The 20,383-nt window shown below is 36.0% G+C and overlaps 1 protein-coding gene and 1 long non-coding RNA gene across 4 annotated transcripts in view; one reads left to right on the forward strand and one right to left on the reverse strand.

Annotated features, from left to right (window-relative positions):
* The window catches only part of LOC147580142 (uncharacterized), an 80,296-nt gene extending 60,905 nt beyond the window's left edge, over positions 1-19,391 (forward strand). For all 3 annotated transcript variants that reach the window (XR_015251887.1, XR_015251886.1, XR_015251888.1), the window contains 2 exons: positions 18,710-18,798; positions 19,303-19,391. This is a non-coding gene — a long non-coding RNA (uncharacterized LOC147580142). The remainder of the gene's footprint in view (positions 1-18,709; positions 18,799-19,302) is intronic.
* LOC112855277 (olfactory receptor 4F6-like) lies at positions 395-1,336 on the reverse strand. The gene has a single exon (XM_025918874.2). The coding sequence runs from the start codon at positions 1,331-1,333 to the stop codon at positions 395-397; it is 939 nt and encodes a 312-aa protein (XP_025774659.2). The 5' UTR covers positions 1,334-1,336.
* Positions 19,392-20,383: the final 992 nt, after the last annotated feature.

Below are 20,383 nucleotides of genomic sequence, written 5' to 3' on the forward strand. Positions count from 1 at the left end.
AGAGTTAATCTGATAGTTCAATGTACCCTCACAATCAGTGATCTCTTCTGAATATTATAAAATGGTAACTTTAGAAAAAAACAACCCCAAATTTTGTATTTTTTTAACATTTATTTATTATTGAGATACAGAGAGAGACAGAGTGTGAGCAGGGGAGGGGCAGAGAGACAGGGAGATACAGAATCTGAAGCAGGCTCCAGGCTCCAAGCTGTCAGCACAGAGCCTCACACAGGGCTCGAACTCACAAACCGCGAGATCACGACCCGAGCCGAAGTCAGACACTTAACCAACTGAGCCACCAGGCACCCTGTACATTTTGTATTATTATTTAAGCATTTGTATTACTTGAAGTTGTCTGGAAATGCATAGAGTAACTTGTCCTCTTGTGAATTATTTAGGAGATCATTCTCAAACTCAGGAATTGACTACTCAGTCTTTTCATTGCCATCTTCATGTCCTTGTTCCTCAATGTGTAGATAATGGGATTCAGAATGGGTGTGATCATAAAGTCCAAAATGGCAAGAAACTTATCCACTGGCACTGTGGGGAATGGCCACACATAAACAAAGATGCACGGTCCGAAGAACAAAACCACCACAGTGATGTGAGCTGACAGAGTAGAAAAGGCTTTAGACAAACCACCCGAGGAACGTTTCCATACAGTGACCAGGATGAAGATATAGGAGATGAGCAATAAGAAGAAGGTGCCCATGGAAATGAACCCACTGTTGGCAGTAACCATGAATTCCATTCTGTAGGTGTCTGTGCAGGCAAGTTTGATAAACCAAGGAAGGTCACAGTAAAAGCTATCTATCTCATTAGGACCACAAAAAGGCAAATGGACAACAAAAGCTACCTGGACCACTGCATGAATGAGGCCAATAACCCAAGCACCGGACAGAAGCAAAATGCACATCTGTGGGCTCATGATAGTCAGGTAGTGGAGGGGCTTGCATATGGCCACATATCTGTCCAAGGCCATGGCGATGAGCAGGACCATCTCGGATCCACCCAGGACATGAAGGGCAAATATCTGCATGACACAGCCCTGAAAGGATATGGTTTTGTACCCAGAGTATAGGTTATGAATCATCTTAGGAACTGTTAAGGTAGAAAAACACAAATCAATGAATGAGAGATTGGCTAAAAGGAAGTACATGGGGGAATGTAAGAATGGGTCAAAGGTCACTGCAAACACAACCAAGAGGTTTCCCAGAACAATTGTTACGTAAAACACTGCAGAGAAAGCAAGGAGAAAATGCTGCACTGGTCTATAGGTAGAAAGTCCCAGCAACACAAATTCAGACACTGGAGAGTAATTTGACTTATTCATTGACCTTGTGTTACCTGAAAGGAACAAATAAAAATAATTACAAAAGGATGCACCAGAGCTATTGAAAGAAACAGATATCACTGGGTTTCAAATTCTGACATTACAGAAAAAATTTCACTCTTGGTCACAAAAGTCCTTTGAAAAAAAGTCATACAATGATTTATTGATTTAACAAATGTTCATTGAGCAGCTACCATGAAGACCTATGTACCTGGCACTGTGCCACATTCTGGGATATAATATATACCCTGTCTTCATGTAGTTTATAGTCTAGTTGTGAAGCTAAGCATTAAATAACTAATCATATAAGTGGATGATTATAATGGTGATAAGTTATTTGAAGAAAAGAACAAAGGGCTATGAGAATTATAAGAGCTCACAGCAGTGCCATCTGCTATGACCTGGAAGAAGACATTTATGCTAAAATCTAAATGATGAATAGGAGTTAAATAAGTGAGGAAAATAGGAAGAGTGATCTACCCAGAGGAAAGATTTGGGAAATACTCATTTAGGATGAAGAAACAGAACAATTTGGAATAAACAAACAAATAAATAAATAAGAGTCTGATCAAGGTAGAGTCCTCTACCCTGTGTAAAGAATTTGGTCAATATCTTAAAAGTGACAGAAAGCCACTAGGTACAGCAGTGAAATAATAATATTAGTACTTTGAAGAGTTTACAGTAGCTACAAAGTAAAGAATGTCGCAAAGTAATCCCAAAGCAAGAGAGAGATCTATTAAGAGTCTATCAAAGGACCATTTCAAATCAGTATAGAAAGGGTAAATTTATCAATAAATGGTGTTGACACAGCTTACCAAACTTGGCAAAAGAAAATTAAATTCCTTACCTTACAACAGTAAATAAAATGCATCTTAATGGATATTTAAATGACAAAAGAAACAGGAAATAGAAGAAATATAGGCTTACTTTTAGGCAATCCTTTGTGTGAGAAAAGTCTTTCTAAACATATCCCCTCATGTGCAACTCATGCAGAAAAAAAAGGACACCTACAGATTCAAAAATTTTAATCTTCTATATAAACGTTTTATGAAAAAAAAACAAATGTGGGAAATACTTGTTAAATATAATGATAAACCAAATTTTAAGTGAACAAACACATAAAAACTTGGACAGAATAATAAATATAAATAGTCATCACATGAAGAATAGTCATACTCACTAGCAATCAAAGAAATGTAAATAAAACAATATGGAGTTGCTATTATGTATGAATAACTGAATAATATATCATCAGTGAAGCTATGATGAAACAATCTCTATTATTCCCATTACAAATTCATATAACATCTCCAGAATACAATTTCAAACTACAATTTCAATCAAATATCTTTGAATTGCCTTATGACTAAGATTCCCTATACAGGAAATTTTGTTTAAGGTAATAAGAACAGATGAGCCAAAAAATGTACCTATTGGGCAAATGTCATACAATTATTGAAAAAAGGAAAAAAAATGAAAATAGCCTAAATTCAAATGAGGAATTAAATTATGAATAGTATACCCAAATGGGAAAGGCATTCAACCTTAAATGTACAAAAATATGAAAATGTTAATAATAAACCTTTATTTTAAAAGAACAGTTTACAAAAGGAAATGTATAGAAAACATTTTTAATTATGCCTAGAAAAATAGAAATAAAAAAACAACAGATTGTTGAGCTCCGTGTGTATGTGTGTGTGTGTGTGTGTATATATATATATATATATATATATATATATATATATATATAAGTTTGAACCATATAAAATTGGTATTTTGATAGATCAAAAAATACTGAAATATCACTTTCACAGGAATCCAACTATTATATTAATTTTTTCTCTTATAAGTTTTTCTAAACTACTTTCCCTTTTCACAACCAAACATATTGATGCTTATTCCACATGTGAATTGATTTCCACAGGTTCCCCACCCACCTGCACTGCTACCACCAAGCTTTCTTCCAGGCCCCACATCACTGACAACCATTCTTTCTCTTGTCATGACTTCTTCCTATGCCACTTCACATTATGCTCAGGGTATAGCCTGGCACAGCCCTGCACTGTGTATGCAGATGGGATCACCATGGACACTATATAGCTAAGAATAGTCTTGAGAGTTGCCAGGTCAGACAGAAATGGGCATCCTGAGGGTCATGGCATGGGATGGGTATTGGAGCCAAGAGGAAATACTACTGCGGTGATGCTAAGGCCTTCCCACAAGGGCTCTTTATGGAGAACATGGCCAATAACTAAGAAAAATAGAGCAGAAATAAACAGAGATGTGGAACAATCACAGAAGTAAATGGCAATGGATGTGACATACAAGGACTGCCAGGCATTTTTATATGTTGACCATGTAGGAGCACCTAGGTGGCTCAGTCAGTTAAGCATCCAACTCTTGATTTTGGCTCAGGTCAAAATCTCATGGCTTATGGGACTGAGTCCTGTGTCAGGCTCTGTGCGGAGGCAGCATGGAGCCTGCTTGGGATTCTCTCTCTCCCTCTCTCTGCCTTTCCTCACATGTGCTTTCTCTGTCTCTCAAAATAAATAAAATAAACTTAAAAAAAAACCCACAGTGGTATAGATCTACCAGAGGTGAAAAATTTTGCATAATAGAATCAATAGTATCTTTGTGTGTATATGCACATAAACAAATGCCTAACTTTTTAGAATTATTAATATAGTAAAATGTGATTGACTAGACATGACTTTAACTTTCTAAAATCCTTATTTCTGCCATTTAGATGCCTTTTACAAAGAATTGGCATTTGATTAAAAAAAACATTGATTTTTGAAAATACAAAAGTGAAGGTTAGATCAGGGGAGCTCTGGGAAGATGGAGTAGATCCTGAGCTCTCCTTGTCCCATGTACACACCAAGATAACAGCCACATTAATACAACTAACGGAAAATAATCCAAAGATTGGCAGAACGGACTTACCACAGTTAATCATAGAAAGGAGGTCATATGGAAAAGGGTATGAGGGGCAGAAACATGGTCTGGAATCAAACTCCTGGGAGACTCACCACAAACAGAAGACACCACACAGAGAGACATGTAGGAGGATCAGACTCCTTGCCAGAGACACTAGGCATGCGGGACCTGCCCTGAGATGATGACTCCCCATAACAGTTGGCTGTGAAAACCAGTGGAGCTCACCTTCTCCAGTTTTTACAATCAATGGGACTTAACTCCAGGTATATTAAAAATCAGATGGTTTAGCTCTGGGAGAGCATGAGGGCTGTAGGAAACTGAGTGCCTGCCCTGAAAGAGCCAGCATATAACAAAAATCTGCAGAGAAGCAGCAGTTTGAAAAGTGCCCCTGGAATATACTGAAGGAGATTTATCTACTCATCTCAAAACACTAGGGCACACATAACACACATAGGAGACACCCATGAAGCACAGGGTCTGGTGAATAGGGGGCATTACGTTATAAGGCACCCCAATATCTCTTCTTCATAAAGCAACTACTTTCGAGACCAGGTGATGTAGCTGACTTTTTTAATACATAGAAATAATTCCATTTCCGGGTATTTACCCAAAGAAAATGAAAACATTAATTTGTAAACATGCATGCACCCCTATATTTATTGGAGCATTATTTATAATAGCCAAGATCGGGAAAGCAACCCAAGTGTCCATCATAGGTAGATAATAAAGATGTGGTGTATATATATTTACAATGGGATATTAATCATAAAAAAAGAATGAGGCCTTGCCATTTGCAACAACATGGATGGACCTAGAGGGTATTGTGCTATGTGAAACAAGTCAGTCAAAGAAAAATAAATACCATATGATTCCACTCATATGTGGAATTTAAGAAACAAAACAAACAACAGAGAAAGAAATGGAAAAATAGACTCAAATACAGAGAATAGACTGGTTGCCAGAGGAAAGTGGTGTGGGGCGGGGTGGGTGGAAGGTAAAAGAGGCAATGGGGATTAAGGAGACACTTAACTTGATGAGCAGTGAGCAGTATACAGAATTGTCGAGTCACTATATTGTACACCTGAAACAAGTATAACAGTAGGTTAAAATTTTTAAATTTTAGAATAAAAAAGTACAAAACTGAAAATTCAAGATGCACAGTATGTTAAAAGGAAACATAGAACACAAAGTGAAAAAAATGGCATGAAACTTCACTAGTAAGTGATCAACTCTTTTCTCATCAACCATCAAAACTATCAATATAGCAAAAATTCTCAGCAAGGGGTCCATCTTGAGGTGCAACCTTTATATACTTATATTTTTAATACTATCTTTTGCTGGAGATATGTATATGAGAAAGAGAGAGAGAATGGATACATTTCTTGATTAAGTATGGAGATGATTTTAAAAAGAGAGGTAAAGGGAGCGAACTTACAGAGATAGAAGAAGAGGAGAAAAGAGAAATAGAAGTAAGCAATTGAGAGAGTAAGAGAAAAGAAAGAAGATGGCTTCTGGGAGAGTCCTCTGATTGGTTATAGTCCTGCTTAAACTCCTTTAGTGACTTCTATTCCTTCACTTGGACTCCTTCATATGAGGCCAGGTATCCTCTGTCTATTCCCAGACTCACATCTTGATTCTCCCCTATTCCCACAAAATACTCTCCAATTTTCTTGAACTACTTGAATAATCCTGTTTTTGTTAATGTTTGCTTGCTTGCTTGCTTGCTTGCTTGCCTGTTATGGCTGAACTGCTATGTGCACCCTGTACTTCTGCTGACTGCTTCTCATACGTGAGTACAATTCATACAACGCCTCCAGAGGACAGTTTCCTCTTCCAGCTGCAACTGACCTTATTCCTTTATGTTCTCAGGCCATGCTGTGCAAGCATAATGTTTATGATACTACTTTGGCTATACTGTATGTCACTCCTACCACATCTATGAGTTCCCTAAAGAGACACAGTATGTTAGTAACAAATTCTGGTCCATTAACAGGTGTTCAGTAAATGTTTGTGTGCATAGATGAATGGATGGATGACCTGATAATAGTTTCTTATTATATATTACTTATATATTTTTGATCCTGTCCATAATATGGCTAATCACATCGACAAACCCCATAACCTGCCTGCCACTGTATCACAAGCCAAGAAAATGAATCCAACAAGTTAGGGGAGGGTCATTCAAAGGGTAATGTGAATCCAGAATTGACTTTTGAAGCACACATGTATATCTTATTTTAATTTTAACAAAAAGAATTGACAGGAGAGAGTCCAGCTAACACCATTTCCCACAGAATAACATGAGTCATAATTTAGAAAAGCTAAAGAGACCTAACAAGGGTGCCATCCTGTTGAAACCTGCCATCCTACAGAGGCTGCCCTCAGGGTCCACTGTCTAACTCCATGTCTTTGAGAGTTTAGGATGCACAGGCAGCAAGACTGGGTCCTGAACACTGTTGTTGATTGACATTCCCTCCATGAAACATTAAGTTTCAGATTTCTCCATTAACAACTTTAATTCCTGTCTTTCCATTCATCTCTGAATCCTGTCAGTTCAGGGCATTCCCCAACCTGACATCTTAAAGCACTCCTCACTGTAGCTCAGAGCTAGTTTCTTGCTTCTAATGAATCTTTTGATTGCTATTAAATGAAGCAAGAGCTAGAAATGGTAGTGGCAGATGAAGCTATGAGTGTTGTTGGCAATGTACAAACAATGACCTGCTGATGTTCCTCAGTCATCACCAACATAAATACTTTCCTTCCTTTTTTAAACTATCTCTAGCCTGAAATGTGGATTTATCTTGCATGTCCTTCTATTGACATCTACAGTTATCTCAGTGCACACTTCTGTCAATTCTTTAGATCATTGGCTATTTCGCCATGTGAAAATTTCCTCTCCCCAATAAAAAAAAATAGTCAAAAAGTAAATAGAAAATTACCACTATCTAGCTGTTATACTATTCCTCCCTTTTTTTTCCTACTCATCTTGATTAGTTCAATGATCAAAATGTTTATGAGAGTATATGCAAACTTTTGTCTTCTAATTCTTTTTAACAGGTTAGAAATAAATGAAACACTTATGATATTTTTCAATTCTCCACCCTAATTTCTTTAGATTCCTAAGGAATTCCATATTTCTAAAACTAACTTTGACATGCTTATACTGATACTCATGAAATCTGACCAAATGGGAAGGAGCGTGGGAGGATGGGTGAAATAGGTGATGGGGATTGAGCAGTGCACTTATGATGAGCACTTGGTGTTGTATAAAGTGTTGAATCACTATATTGTACACCTGAAACTAATATCACACTGTATGTTAACTAACTGGAATATAAATAAAAGCTTAAAAAAAAGAAATTGTCTCTTGGAAAATTATTTTTTCAATGTTGGTTTACTATATTATTCTATATCTCCCCCTCACTTCTGGAAACTTTGAAGTCATTATAGAATATATTCTTAGGGAATTTTATCTGGTGACAGTATTTGTATGTTTATCGAAGTCTTTGTAAAGAGATTTCCTTTGAATACATTCCCTATCACTGAGAAGTCTATGAGCTATGCAATAATCTCCAAATATCTCGTTCATGCCCTTGAAGAAGTTACAAGTATGAAATAAATATTTTTGTAATGTCTGTCCAGTGCAAAACATATCAAACCTTGAAAATCACATAGTAAATTTGTATATTGAATTTATATTTTTGACAGGAGAAAACAAAGCTTCTGTGCATTCCCCCATTAATTTTGTAGGAAGGAATAAAGTATAATATTACAAAGGAACACAGTGTGATTCTGGCTGTGGGAAGGCAGAATCACCGAAAGCCTCTCTCATTTCTGTTTTCTCTGCATCCTCCTAACTGACTCTTCTCACTGGCCCGGACTTGTGTCTTCTAAGATTCTGTGACCTACCAGACAAGTTATGATGCCTTCTACAAACCAATCCTTCTGTGAAAGTGTAGATATGCTCCTAATTATTTTGAATCCAATGATTTGTAAACTTCAAATGGCTTTCTCTACACTTGAATTTTCTAAGGTACTGAACTATAACTAATTCATCTAAAAAGTATAGTCTTCTCAAGTGAGACTCACACACATAACACATTTTCATTTCCAGAGGTGTGTTTGCTAAACATGACATGGCCCATAAAACATTACCCATCTTCATTCTTTCCCCACTCCTACCGACGCATGCTCATCACAAGCATGAAACCTGGAATACCTCTCTGGTGACACTTAGATTTCCCTATAGCTTCAAGGATAACATCAAGCCTGGAGTAGAAAATTCAGTTCTGTGTAAAGTAAGTTTGAATAAATAGAAACAATCAGCAGAATTTACCTGTCCCAAAAGTATGGTCTATTCTTAGTGAGTTTTCAAAAACCTTCAAGGCACAGTCCAAAGCACTGTACCTAATAATCACTGTCCAAGTCATTCTAGCCCCCCCGGAATAGGCTATGATCGAGGTACAAAAATATCTTCCTATAAATCAGGGTATAATCCAGACATATAGAACAATGTATGCAGCCTGAAACAAAAGTTTTAATTTCCCCCTGCTAAAAGTTAGCACCCAGGAGGTATTCAATAAATGTTTGTTGAATTGAAAAAGAGAGAGAAAATCCTTATGATTCGGGAATTTCAGCAGACTACCAACTTTAATTTCATTTTACTCACTTACCTGACCCCCCCCCAAAAAATGAAGGTAAGAAAAGGATATTAGAAAGCAATATCTTCAGATACGCCTGTGTCATTTTTAAAATCTTTCCACTGTGATGTCCTGTGGTTATTATTGTGATGTCACTAGACTAAGTTAGAGCTGCTCTAGCAGGAACATCAGCTCTCAATGACAAAACTATACTTTGGTGACCTAATAGTCCTCAGTCCATTCATCTCGGGAATTCTGCCTTAGAATCCCCATGGTCTGAAGAAAGGTGGAATATAGAAGTTTGGTACAGAGTAAAATTAAGTTAAAGGAAAACACACATTTGTGCAACCAAACACACCTGGGGAACCCTTTAAAGGAGAATCAACATTTCCAGGCAGTAGAATGTTACAAGACATCTGTGAAACTTATCTCAGTGAACAGGAAATAGCTATTAACACATTCAATAAGCACACTTCAAAATTTGTTGTGAAGCATATTCATAATGAAAAGGTTTAAGTGAGAAAGTCTGCACATGCATTCCCATTTTAATGAAGTTAAGTTTCAGGCAAAATAAGTTGACCAAGGTTACCCTGCTGATTTTGTGTAACTGATACTCAAATCAGAGATCGAGGAATTAACCACTACACTGTACCGTTTCCCTTTTATGTCATTGTTATAGCATATCAACAGGGGTTCATAGGTTTAGGTAGCTTTTGAATTTTGTAATCAATATGACAAATATCTCATCACATATTCTTTTGACTTAATAAATTAAAAATAAGAATTTAGAGCACATCATTCACTTAAAGCTGGTAGCAGAGAACTCCCATAACTCTGGGATTCTGCCCTAACATCAGCCACACTAAATGCCTGGAATGTTGTTCAGAAAAGAAATCTAAACAAATATAAAATTCAGTCTCACACATCTTAATCATGGGAATTTAAAGTTAGTAGAAGAATTAATTTTAAACACACGATTTCAGCTGAAATACATACGTAAATTTAATTGTTGTCAATGAAATTGCTATTAATCCTTTTCTGTTTATTAAATATTACACCAAGTTCCTCATAAAGCCTAACCTGGGGGAGCTTAAAAATAGATGAAAAATTTTGTGCATTAATTGTTTAAACATCTCACAGGCACAGACAGGACATAAAGCCGAATATGATTTTTACAATCACACTTATCCAAAGTAAATGACTAGATGAGTAATTAATAGAAGCTAGTCCCTGAAGAATTACTGAAATCCATTTACAATTTTTAATTAAATAATTAATTAATTACTTTGTGATGAATGAAAGAACTGAGTGTACATATATCCGCTTCCATGAGATTATTATTATTATGGTTAGGAAGTGAGATTTCTGCCACCGGAAGAACTCCAGCATCAATGAATAATCATCTGACAGAATTGCCATAGGGTAAAATTATACCAGATAATTTCTAAAGCCTTCTCATACAGAAGGATTTATGAGTCCTTAATATAACTTCTCCTTTTAAAGTCTAATTAGTAATATACATTTGATAGTAAAACAGTGGTTGGAAGGTAAAATAGTTTACTCATTATTCATTATTGCTGAGCTGTGAAAATACATTTCAATAATCACTGATTTAAATATTACTTTATCAGATTAACTAAATGGCAGTCATAATCCATTCATTCGATACAACAACAAAGGAAAAGTAGAAAACCTAGTCAATAAACCAATTATTTGATGTCCATGATATTAAACAGATGTTTTGACTAAATGAAGTAGTTGGTGTTGGATTGTGAAAACAGCCCTACACAACGCTCCATGCTCCCTATGCTTTTTAGAGTGAGAAATATCAAAGGAATGATTACAACTAAACATGACCAATGTGGGAGTGGGGCAACATGGGTGCAGCCTTTTAGTCACTGATGTTTATTGACTATCTTCTGCTTGTTCATAAGAACAAAATGTTTTTGCATGTGTACATCTCATACTGAGTGTAGAATACTCTCCATGGAAGCCAAACCTGTGCTTTCATGATTCAAGGTCTTCACAATTGTGCTTACTCAAAATTCTATTGCCTATTGAACTGAAAAGATGCCTGAAATGTCTATTGTAAAAATGGCTTCCTTACATTATGTCCAGAATCCATATTAAAATGCAAATATGTTACTTTAAAATATTTTTATATATATGTCCAGTTTATTCAATATTAATGCAAATATGGTAAAAAAATTTTTTCAAAAAGTATGAGAGTGTTAAATTCCCCTCACCTTCCCCAGTTTCCCAGAAGTAATCACTGTTAAATATGTTCTTATGCATCTCTTGAAAAGTTTTCTATTCATATACATTATATCCCATTTTTACATACAAGAGGAATCACACTATATATTTTGTGGTATTATTTTAAGAATTTTTCTAAGAGCTAAGCCTTGTATATTGGGAAACCAGGGAAGTAAGACATTAATCTCTAAAATTCCTACAAAACATGACATGAAATACTGCATGTTTGATGGACCTCCAAATCAAGTGGGAACTGTGGTATGGATATAAATAATTTTTCATGTAAAGGCTGCAGAGGAAAGATTAAAGCCCAAGTAAAGAGCATTCTAAGTAGCCATATAGTAATAGAGGTAGAAGGCATGAGAAAAATATTGCTAATAATCCAGCTATAAACTTGGAAAGGCAGCAATATGAATTATCAAAGACAGAAATACAGCTATACTGTATCTATCTTTTCATAAGACTTTCACTCTAGTCCCCGGTATCAAAGAAGCACACTGTTTGCCTTGGATTAGTAGTCTTCCAAGACTTCAAGACTACACTGTATGTTAGCTAACTTGACAATACATACATACATACATACATATTAAAAAAATAAAAAATAGAAATGTCTTGACTTTGGGGGCACCTGGGTAGTTCAGTAGGTTAAGCATCTGACTCTTGATTTTGGCTCAGGTCATGATGTCACAGTCTGTGAGTTCAAGCCCCACATCAGGCTCTGTGCTAACAGCGTGGAGCATGCTTGGGATTCTATCTTCTCCTCACCTGCTCAATCTCTTTCTCTTTCAAAATAAATAAATAAACTTTTAAAAATAATAATAAATGAATTAATTAAATAAAATAAAAATATACTATAGAAATGTCTTGACTTTGGAGAGAAGTTGTGCTTATTTTAGAATTGGTTTGCTTATGTTTTTTCCTAGTATAACTGATCTGCTTAATCTTCTTTGTAAACAATTTCTAGAGGTCATTTTGAGAATAAACATTACCTTGAAATTGATCGATTTAATTTTTGTATTTCAAGTTCATTTTTTAAAAATAAATATAAAATTATTTTTATATTTTTTCTGTGCCTGTGATTTCTTTATCCTCAATTAAAATACTATGAAATTATTTTCATTATTTAAAACCATTATCTAATATTTCAATTACAATATTTTCTTCAAATAAATTATTTTGGCTTTGTTCATTGATCCTACTGTGAACATCCATTAATATTTACTTTTCAATATATTATACCCTGCCATGTTAGTTGGGTTTACTATATTAGCCATCACTTACATTCAAAAGTTGAAAAACAATTACAATATTTTATTCATTCTTATTTGATTGTATTAAAAGTTGAAGAGCTAGAAAATTTTCTCTGAGCAAGATTTTACCCACAATCTAAAGGTTCTAATGACTACTGTTATCATTATTACTCTAAAGATTACTTAAAAATTTTAGCTGCATTTTACTTGATTAAAAGTTGTAAAAATATATATTGGTTTTGTTATTGATTGAATTTGATCTCCTCTTACCATATAAATTATACTTTAAAAAATCTTTAGTAGTTGCCCTAAACTTAAAATACATTTTTGCCTAACCTAAATGCATTTTCAAATAACACTATACTACTTCACATGTACTTGCAGGTACCTTATAACACAATACCTTCCTTTGTTCCTTTGTGTTAAGGAAAAACATTTACTCTAACATTTATTCCTTCTCCAGTGCCCTTCATTTCTTTATGTAAATCCAAGTTTCTGGCCTATGTCATTTTCTTGCTGCCTGAAGAATTTTTTTAAACATTTATTGCACGATAGGTTTTCTGATAATGGAATCCTCCAATTTTTGTCTGCAAAACTTATTATTTCTCCTTCACTTTTGAAGGAAAATTTCACTAGACATAGAAGCCTATGTTGATGTTTGTTTGTTTTTTTTCTCTTAATTCATTACATATTTCACTCCACTGTTTTTGCTTGCATGGCTCTAATAAGGAGCTCACTGTAACGTCTTACCCTGTTCCTCTACAGGTAAGATGTCCTTTCCACCTTTGGTTTCTTTCTAGATTTTTCTGTTTGTCTCTTCATTTCTGCTGTTTGTATTGGATATGCTTACATGTGAGGATTTTGTTTTGCTTTGTATTTATCATTTTTGATCTTCTCTTGGCTCCCTCGATCTACAGTTCTCTCATTTTTTGACTGTTCTCACTCATTGTTACTTCAAATATTTTTTCTGCTCTGTTTTTTTTCTTTTTCTCCTTCTCTCCCTGGTAACCCACCAAAACATACAATAAGCCTCTTTTTATTGTCCCACAATTTTTGGCTATTCTCTTCTCCTTTCTTTCTCTTTCTCTTTCTTTTTGCATTTTAATTTGGGCATCATCAACTTTATCACTTCCTTCCTTGGCTCTATAGAGGCCAAAACTCTCTAGTGCATTTGTTTTATCCTCATCTCTTGACTTTGGGCTTCCCTAAGTATTCCTCCTTGAAAAGAGTCTGTGACATGCAATTCTGTCTCTTGTAATCTCTTGTTATCATACTGCAGCCCTGATCATATTGTGGTACATTGTGGAGGAAGGAGAACTTCTATAATCTTCTAAGATTAGATTTCCATTCTTTAGTGGGTCTGTGTTTTAGGGTTGTATCTCCAGTGATGTAGCTTGTTTAATTCTTCTGCCTCTTACTTCCTTTCTTCAATGCAACATTTTTAATGTATTTTCTTGAAGCCCTTACCCCTTTGACTATGTTGGTGGATCCAGGAAGACTTAAAAGAAAAAAAACAAAGTCAGCCTGGGAAAAATTTCCTTACCCAGCTGGGAAGGATTTTAAAATTGTATTCTGACAAGGTCGTTTCACCTGTCCCTTGTTGTAGGAAAGGCTCTTAGTTCACAATGTTTACTTTGTTCTTCCCCAGCCATAACCATGAGGAAAAGATCCTTCTCAAATGTTACAGTGAGAACCTGGAAGGGTTCTTGGATGTAAAGGACCCCAAAAATGTGCCACCCAAAAAGTTCTCACACTAGTCCACACTCAAGCCTACAACAAATCACCAAATTTATCAATCAAGTGTCCCTACAACTTCATAGTTCCAGCGGATTCCTCTCCAGTTAGGTAGACTTCATTTGAGTCTTTCTGAATATGCTTCTCTTTCCAGATTCCAAAGTGGCAGTTTGCCTTATGACCTCAGTTATCTTACGGGTACAAAAAATGTTAATGATTTTCATCATCCAGCTTTCCCTTGTTGTAAAAATTCAAGTGACAACTTGCAAGCTCTTTACCTGTCAGAGGAAAACCAGAAGTCTCCTATGCTTTGTTTCTGTTGTACTTTTAAAACATGTCTGATGACTGATTACAAGATAACTACTTCCTTTTGCTTTCTGAGCTTGTAGTTCTTAATAAGTCTCAAATTGGCTCACTTCTGATTGCTATTCATCCTTGAATGTGCCCATCATATGTAAGCCAAAGAGTATTAGAAATAATGGACAGGGCAGAGTTGGAAAAGCAGGAAGCTAAGGAAATCATAAGTACACAGCTATATATGAGTTTCCAAAAATGAAAACAGTCAAGCAAACAGCCAGGAAAAGATATAGAACAACAAGAGCTCTCCAGGAGTCCTTTATTGTATTACAAAGGCTTTTATTTTTTCAAGTTTCATGGTAAGCATATAGTTCCTCAAACTCTTCTCTAAACCAGCATCCTTCCCCAAAGGGTACCTCTCATTGGTCTTTCATTTAACAACTGTAAGGCTTAGAAAAGTCACTTAGCCTCTTTTTGCCTATTTTCCTCTCTATAAAAGGATCTATATGTTATCATGATTATACAAGATAGTGCCTGGGAAGTGTGTTACAGCATTCAAGCAAGTAAATAAGCATTGAATCTCTATGTATGGATTCTAGACCTCAGGGCACAAAATGGTTCATGGAGCAAATAAATGTTTTGAGATCTAGAAATGAAAGGAATAAAGGAAACTCCAAGAAAGGAAAAATGAAATAGTAAAGAGGAAGGAAAGGGGCAGGGCCCATAAGGGATAAGATGAAAGAAAGAAAACAGAGATTTAATAAAAATAGACTTTCAGGGGCAGCTGGGTGGCTCAGTCAGTTAAGCATCTGATTTCATCTCAGGTCATGATCTCGTGGTTCATGAGTTTGAGCCCCCTTGGGCTCTGTGCTGACAGCTTAGAGCCTGGAGCCTGCTTCGGATTCTGTGTCTCCCTCTCACTCTGCCCCTTCCCCATTTACTCATGCTCTGTCTCTCTTGGCCTCAAAAATAAATAAAACATAAAAAAAAATTAATAGACTTTCATATATAATTTTTTTAAATCAAAACTGCAAACAAATAGTTAAGAAAAAAATTTACAATGATATATGTTGATATGTACACTTATCCCTATTGATAGGATCAATAATAGAAGTCTGTACCACAAGATTGAAAATGGTAGTGATTACCTCCAAGAAGAGATAAGATTGGGAGAGGATAGATGAAGGGGGTCACCAATATTTGCTCCAGATAAATCTATTATTAATAGTTTAAATCTTATTAAGTTATATGGCATTCATATCATTATTTCTTTAATAAAGGAGTAAATGGCACCTGGTGGCTTAGTTTGTTAAGCATGTCTCTTGATTTTTGCTCAAGTCATGATATTGCATTCATGAGACTAAGCCTTGTGAGTGCTGACATCATGGAGCCTGCTTGGGATTCTCTCCCTCATTCTCTCTACCCCTCCCCAACTTGCATACCTGCATGCATGCATACAGGTATGCTCTCTCGCTCTCTCTCAAAATAAATAAACTTAAATATATATATGTGTGTGTGTGTGTGTGTGTGTGTGTGTGTGTGTGTGTGAATTAAGAAACTATCCTTTCATTCTCTTTTCATCATTTAGAGAAACGCCTCTAATATGATTTACACTCAAACTATTAATATACAGGACCCTGCTCAAGGAAGTACTGTGAAGGATGAGACCTAATATTCCCCTGAAATCCAAGGAAACAAAGTTCAATAGTTGCAACATTCCAAAGACGAGCTGTCACCTGTCCATATATGATCTAACTTCTGCTGGGACTGGTATCAACATCTTGCTTCCCTTTATGACATGGTAGATACAGAGCAAAAGAAAGAAAGTTACATCCTCCTAATAAAAAAAGAAATATAACATTTGAAACTCCTTTCTTTTATACTTCCACTTGTATTTAAAAGGACTAACTTGAGGGATGCCTGGATGGCTCAGTCAGTTAAGTGTCTGACTTCAGATCAGGTCATGATCTCACAGCTTGTGGGCTCAAGCATTGACAGCTCAGTGCCTGGAACTTGCTTCAGATTCTATGTCTCCCTCTCTCTCTGCCTCTCCCCCACTCATGCTCTCTCTGTCTCTGTCTCTGTCTCAAAAATAAATAAACATTTAAAAAAATTTTAATAAAAAAAAAGGACTAACTTGAATCTAGCTTTCAAAAGAGTAGATTATTGCATGATGCCCTTAATGCCCAACTTTTCCTCAGGGAAAGGTGGAAGCTAAGGATCCCCCAAGAGCATGATAGGGAAAACCTTTCCAAATACTTGACTCACTTAAAACACAGAGATAGAGATGGAAAGCCTCCAAGCTCAGAGGCTACTCTTTACAGCACACACCTGGCACAATGAGGACACAATCCCTCCAATATTGCTCACGGTACCTGGAATTCATTTCACCTAAAGCAGACTCTGGAGGTAAGCCCTCTCATTAAGCAGTGAAGGAACTGGTTTCAGAGGTGATCAGTATAGGGTAAGTATATCCCAGATAAGAGATTATTTTTCTTTGAACTTTTACTTTTAATGCGTCCCCCCTATTTTTTTTTAAAGTCTATTTGTTTTGAGAGGTGAGGGCAGTGAGAAGGAGTGAAAGAGAATTCCAAGCACACTCTGCACTGTCAGAATGAGCCACCCCACCCAGGGGCCCCGGTTTCCCCCTATTTTAAAACTATTTTGCAGATTTTTTATACCTATCTATGGAGCTTAGAGTTCTGAATGTTTTATTTGGTTAAATGCTTACAGGAAAGTTTATGGGTTTTTCTCTCCCAGCTAATTCCTGGGACTTCTGAATTCCTAACAGCATTAGACACACTAACAAAAAGCACTGACTTTCTACAATCTTAGAGGTTCTGGAATGCCCTGGTTGGGGAAGATGTTTTCTTATCCTGATGTTTTCTGGATTTAGCTTATTCCACCATTTGATATACAAAACATATGAACATAGGGGAAGGGAAGGAAAAATAAGATAAAAACAGAAATGGAGGCAAACCATATCTCTTAAATATAGAGAACAAACTGAGGGTTGCTAGAGGGGAGGTGGGTGGGGAATGGGCTAAATGGGTGATGGGCATTAAGGAGGGCACTTGTTGGTATGAGCACTGGGTCTTATATGTAAGAGATGAATCACTGTGTTCTATTTCTGAAACCAATACTACACTGCATGTTAATAATCTTAAATTTAAATAAGTAAGTAAGTAGTGGTAAATGCAGAAAAATCTTAGTCATTAACATTAACAGTCCTCTTAGTAATTAACATTAATAGGCCTAAGTACTGTCCTATGAAAACAGACAATGAAGTTAAAATGATTTTAAAATAAATATGAGGGGCGCCTGGGTGGCGCAGTCGGTTAAGCGTCCAACTTCAGCCAGGTCACGATCTCGCGGTCCGTGAGTTCGAGCCCCGCGTCAGGCTCTGGGCTGATGGCTCAGAGCCTGGAGCCTGTTTCCGTTTCTGTGTCTCCCTCTCTCTCTGCCCCTCCCCCGTTCATGCTCTGTCTCTCTCTGTCCCAAAAATAAGTAAACGTTGAAAAAAAAAATAAAAAAAAAAATAAATATGAACATTGTTTTTGGACTCTTACATATGTTTGTGTCTGGTTTACCTCTTCATAGAATAAAAGGTCTTATTTTATAAAAAACCTTTTCTATTTTTATAGTCTTGTCAAAATCAGAAGGCATCTCTAGGAGGGAAGTTATGTTGGTGGTTCGGGAATCAGAAAGACCTCAGTTTATATTCCAGTTCTGTTAACTTTCTAACTTATGACCTTGAAAAAAATCAAGTAAATGGCAATAAGTGCTGTGATTATTGAAATAGATAATACTTATAAAGTGCGTATTAGCACAGCAACTGGTACTTAATAAGCACTAGGTAGTCAATTTTTTTAATCTTCTAGTTTCTAGCCTGAAAAAGGTAAAAAAAAAAAAAAAGAAAGAAAGATGGAGAAATTAAAGAGAGACAAAGCAAAAAAAAGAATGAGAGGAAGAAGAAAGATAGAAAGGAAGGAAGGATTAAAAGAAAAAAATTTCCATTGAAATCAATATATATAATATAGATAAATAGTTTAAGAACAAATGAACTGAGTTTACATATTCTCCCATCGAGGAGAGTCAGGAACTTTCAGAAGTCTGTCATATAAGATAATCTCAAAAAGGAAATTCCTCTTGCCAGTGAGGGGGAAGAGCCAGTGAATATATGGAACATTTATGAGTCATTAATTCTCAGTCAGGCTAATTGGTTTCATTTCTAACGGTACAATCTATAACTATTTGTCTAGAGCAATGATGATGAACCCAAAACAGACCGAATCTCTCTGTGTTTCTCAATCCCTTGAAGCTGCTGAGGATGAAAAGAGAGCCTGCACAGGTACATGGAAATCCCATCTTTAATTCTCCAGCATCTGGTTCCATAAATTACCTCCTCTTTCTATGTTCTCCACTATTTACTTCTCTTTCAGTTGCCATTTCCTTTGTTAACTCACCTGATTTGACTGATTTTCACTCACATTGGTTATTTCCTTCTGGTCTTATTCTCACAATTAAAATTGTATTATAAGATGTATTTCTTCAGAATGCCTTGGTCTTTGTTAAAGTGGTATGTGAAGTACTTTGACCTTTTCATCTACTTTCTCCCTAAATATTAGTATCACAAAATAAAAGGTAACATCTATGTCTTTACTATTCTATTCCTACTATTCAATATGAAAAGCATGCTAGCTTTATCTTTGCCAGAGGAATTAAACCACTGTTCCCATGGTTTCCTGAAAATCATCAAAATTATTTAGCACTTATTATATAGCAAATAAGTGCTTTGCTAGCACTTATTATATACCATAGCATTTCTCATGTTTTCTTGTTTCAACTCATTTAGTCCTCAAAACAATCATAAGAAGTACCGACTCTTAGTGTCTACGTTTAACAGAGGAAGAAATTGACCCATAAGGCAGTCTGGTAACTCACACAGAAATCACAGCAGGTAAGTGGAGCATCTAGAAACACAAATAGTTTGGCCCCTGTGTTGGTGCTTATGCTGTATATTGGAAATGGCTCCTATATAAGTGTTCTGATTCTCTCAACTAATTTTGATACATTTGATTTTAAATTTTAAAAAATACTACCTGTAAAAGTATAGGAAGTCAAGTTGGGGATAAAGAAACAAGCATAAAATTAGTTAAAATCCCACCACCTATATGGCCACAGATGGTAGCTATACTTGGGGTGAACATAGCATAACCTATAGAGATGTTGAATCTCTACGCTGCACAGCTGAAACTAATGTAACATTGTGTGGTAACTATATTCAAATTAAAGTAGAATTTGGGGGCAAATTCTAAACATCCGTTCATGCAAATGTCATTTGTACTCCCCTCCCCCAGTAAAAATATTTTTTTTCCTCTATAGTTTTCTGGACTTACTGATATCTTCCCATGCTAGTTAATGTAGATACCTAATAACTCTTTTAAAACTGGATATATCCAGCCTGGGTGGCGCAGTCGGTTAAGCGTCCGACTTCAGCCAGGTCACGATCTCGCGGTCCGGGAGTTCGAGCCCCGCGTCAGGCTCCGGGCTGATGGCTCAGAGCCTGGAGCCTGTTTCTGATTCTGTGTCTCCCTCTCTCTCTGCCCCTCCCCCGTTCATGCTCTGTCTCTCTCTGTCCCAAAAATAAATAAACGTTGAAAAAAAAATTTTTTTTAAATAAAAAAAAAAAACTGGATATATCCACATAATCAGTCCCTTATTAACAAACATTTCCTATTATAAGAAATGCTAAAGTAAAATAACATTATGCATTTTGTCTATTTTCTTTCAATTAATTCCAAGACATAGGATTCTGAATTACAGTTAAAATATTTTTTACTCTTATGACTCAACTGCCTTCTGGGATGACTGTACCACTTCACATCTCCCATCAGCTGAGAATGAGAAGCACTGCTTCCCCAAACCTAAAGCAG

The sequence above is a fragment of the Puma concolor genome, chromosome B3 (assembly GCF_028749965.1).
Source record: "Puma concolor isolate L17-30 chromosome B3, mPumCon1.1.hap2, whole genome shotgun sequence".
Lineage (NCBI taxonomy): Eukaryota > Metazoa > Chordata > Mammalia > Carnivora > Felidae > Puma > Puma concolor.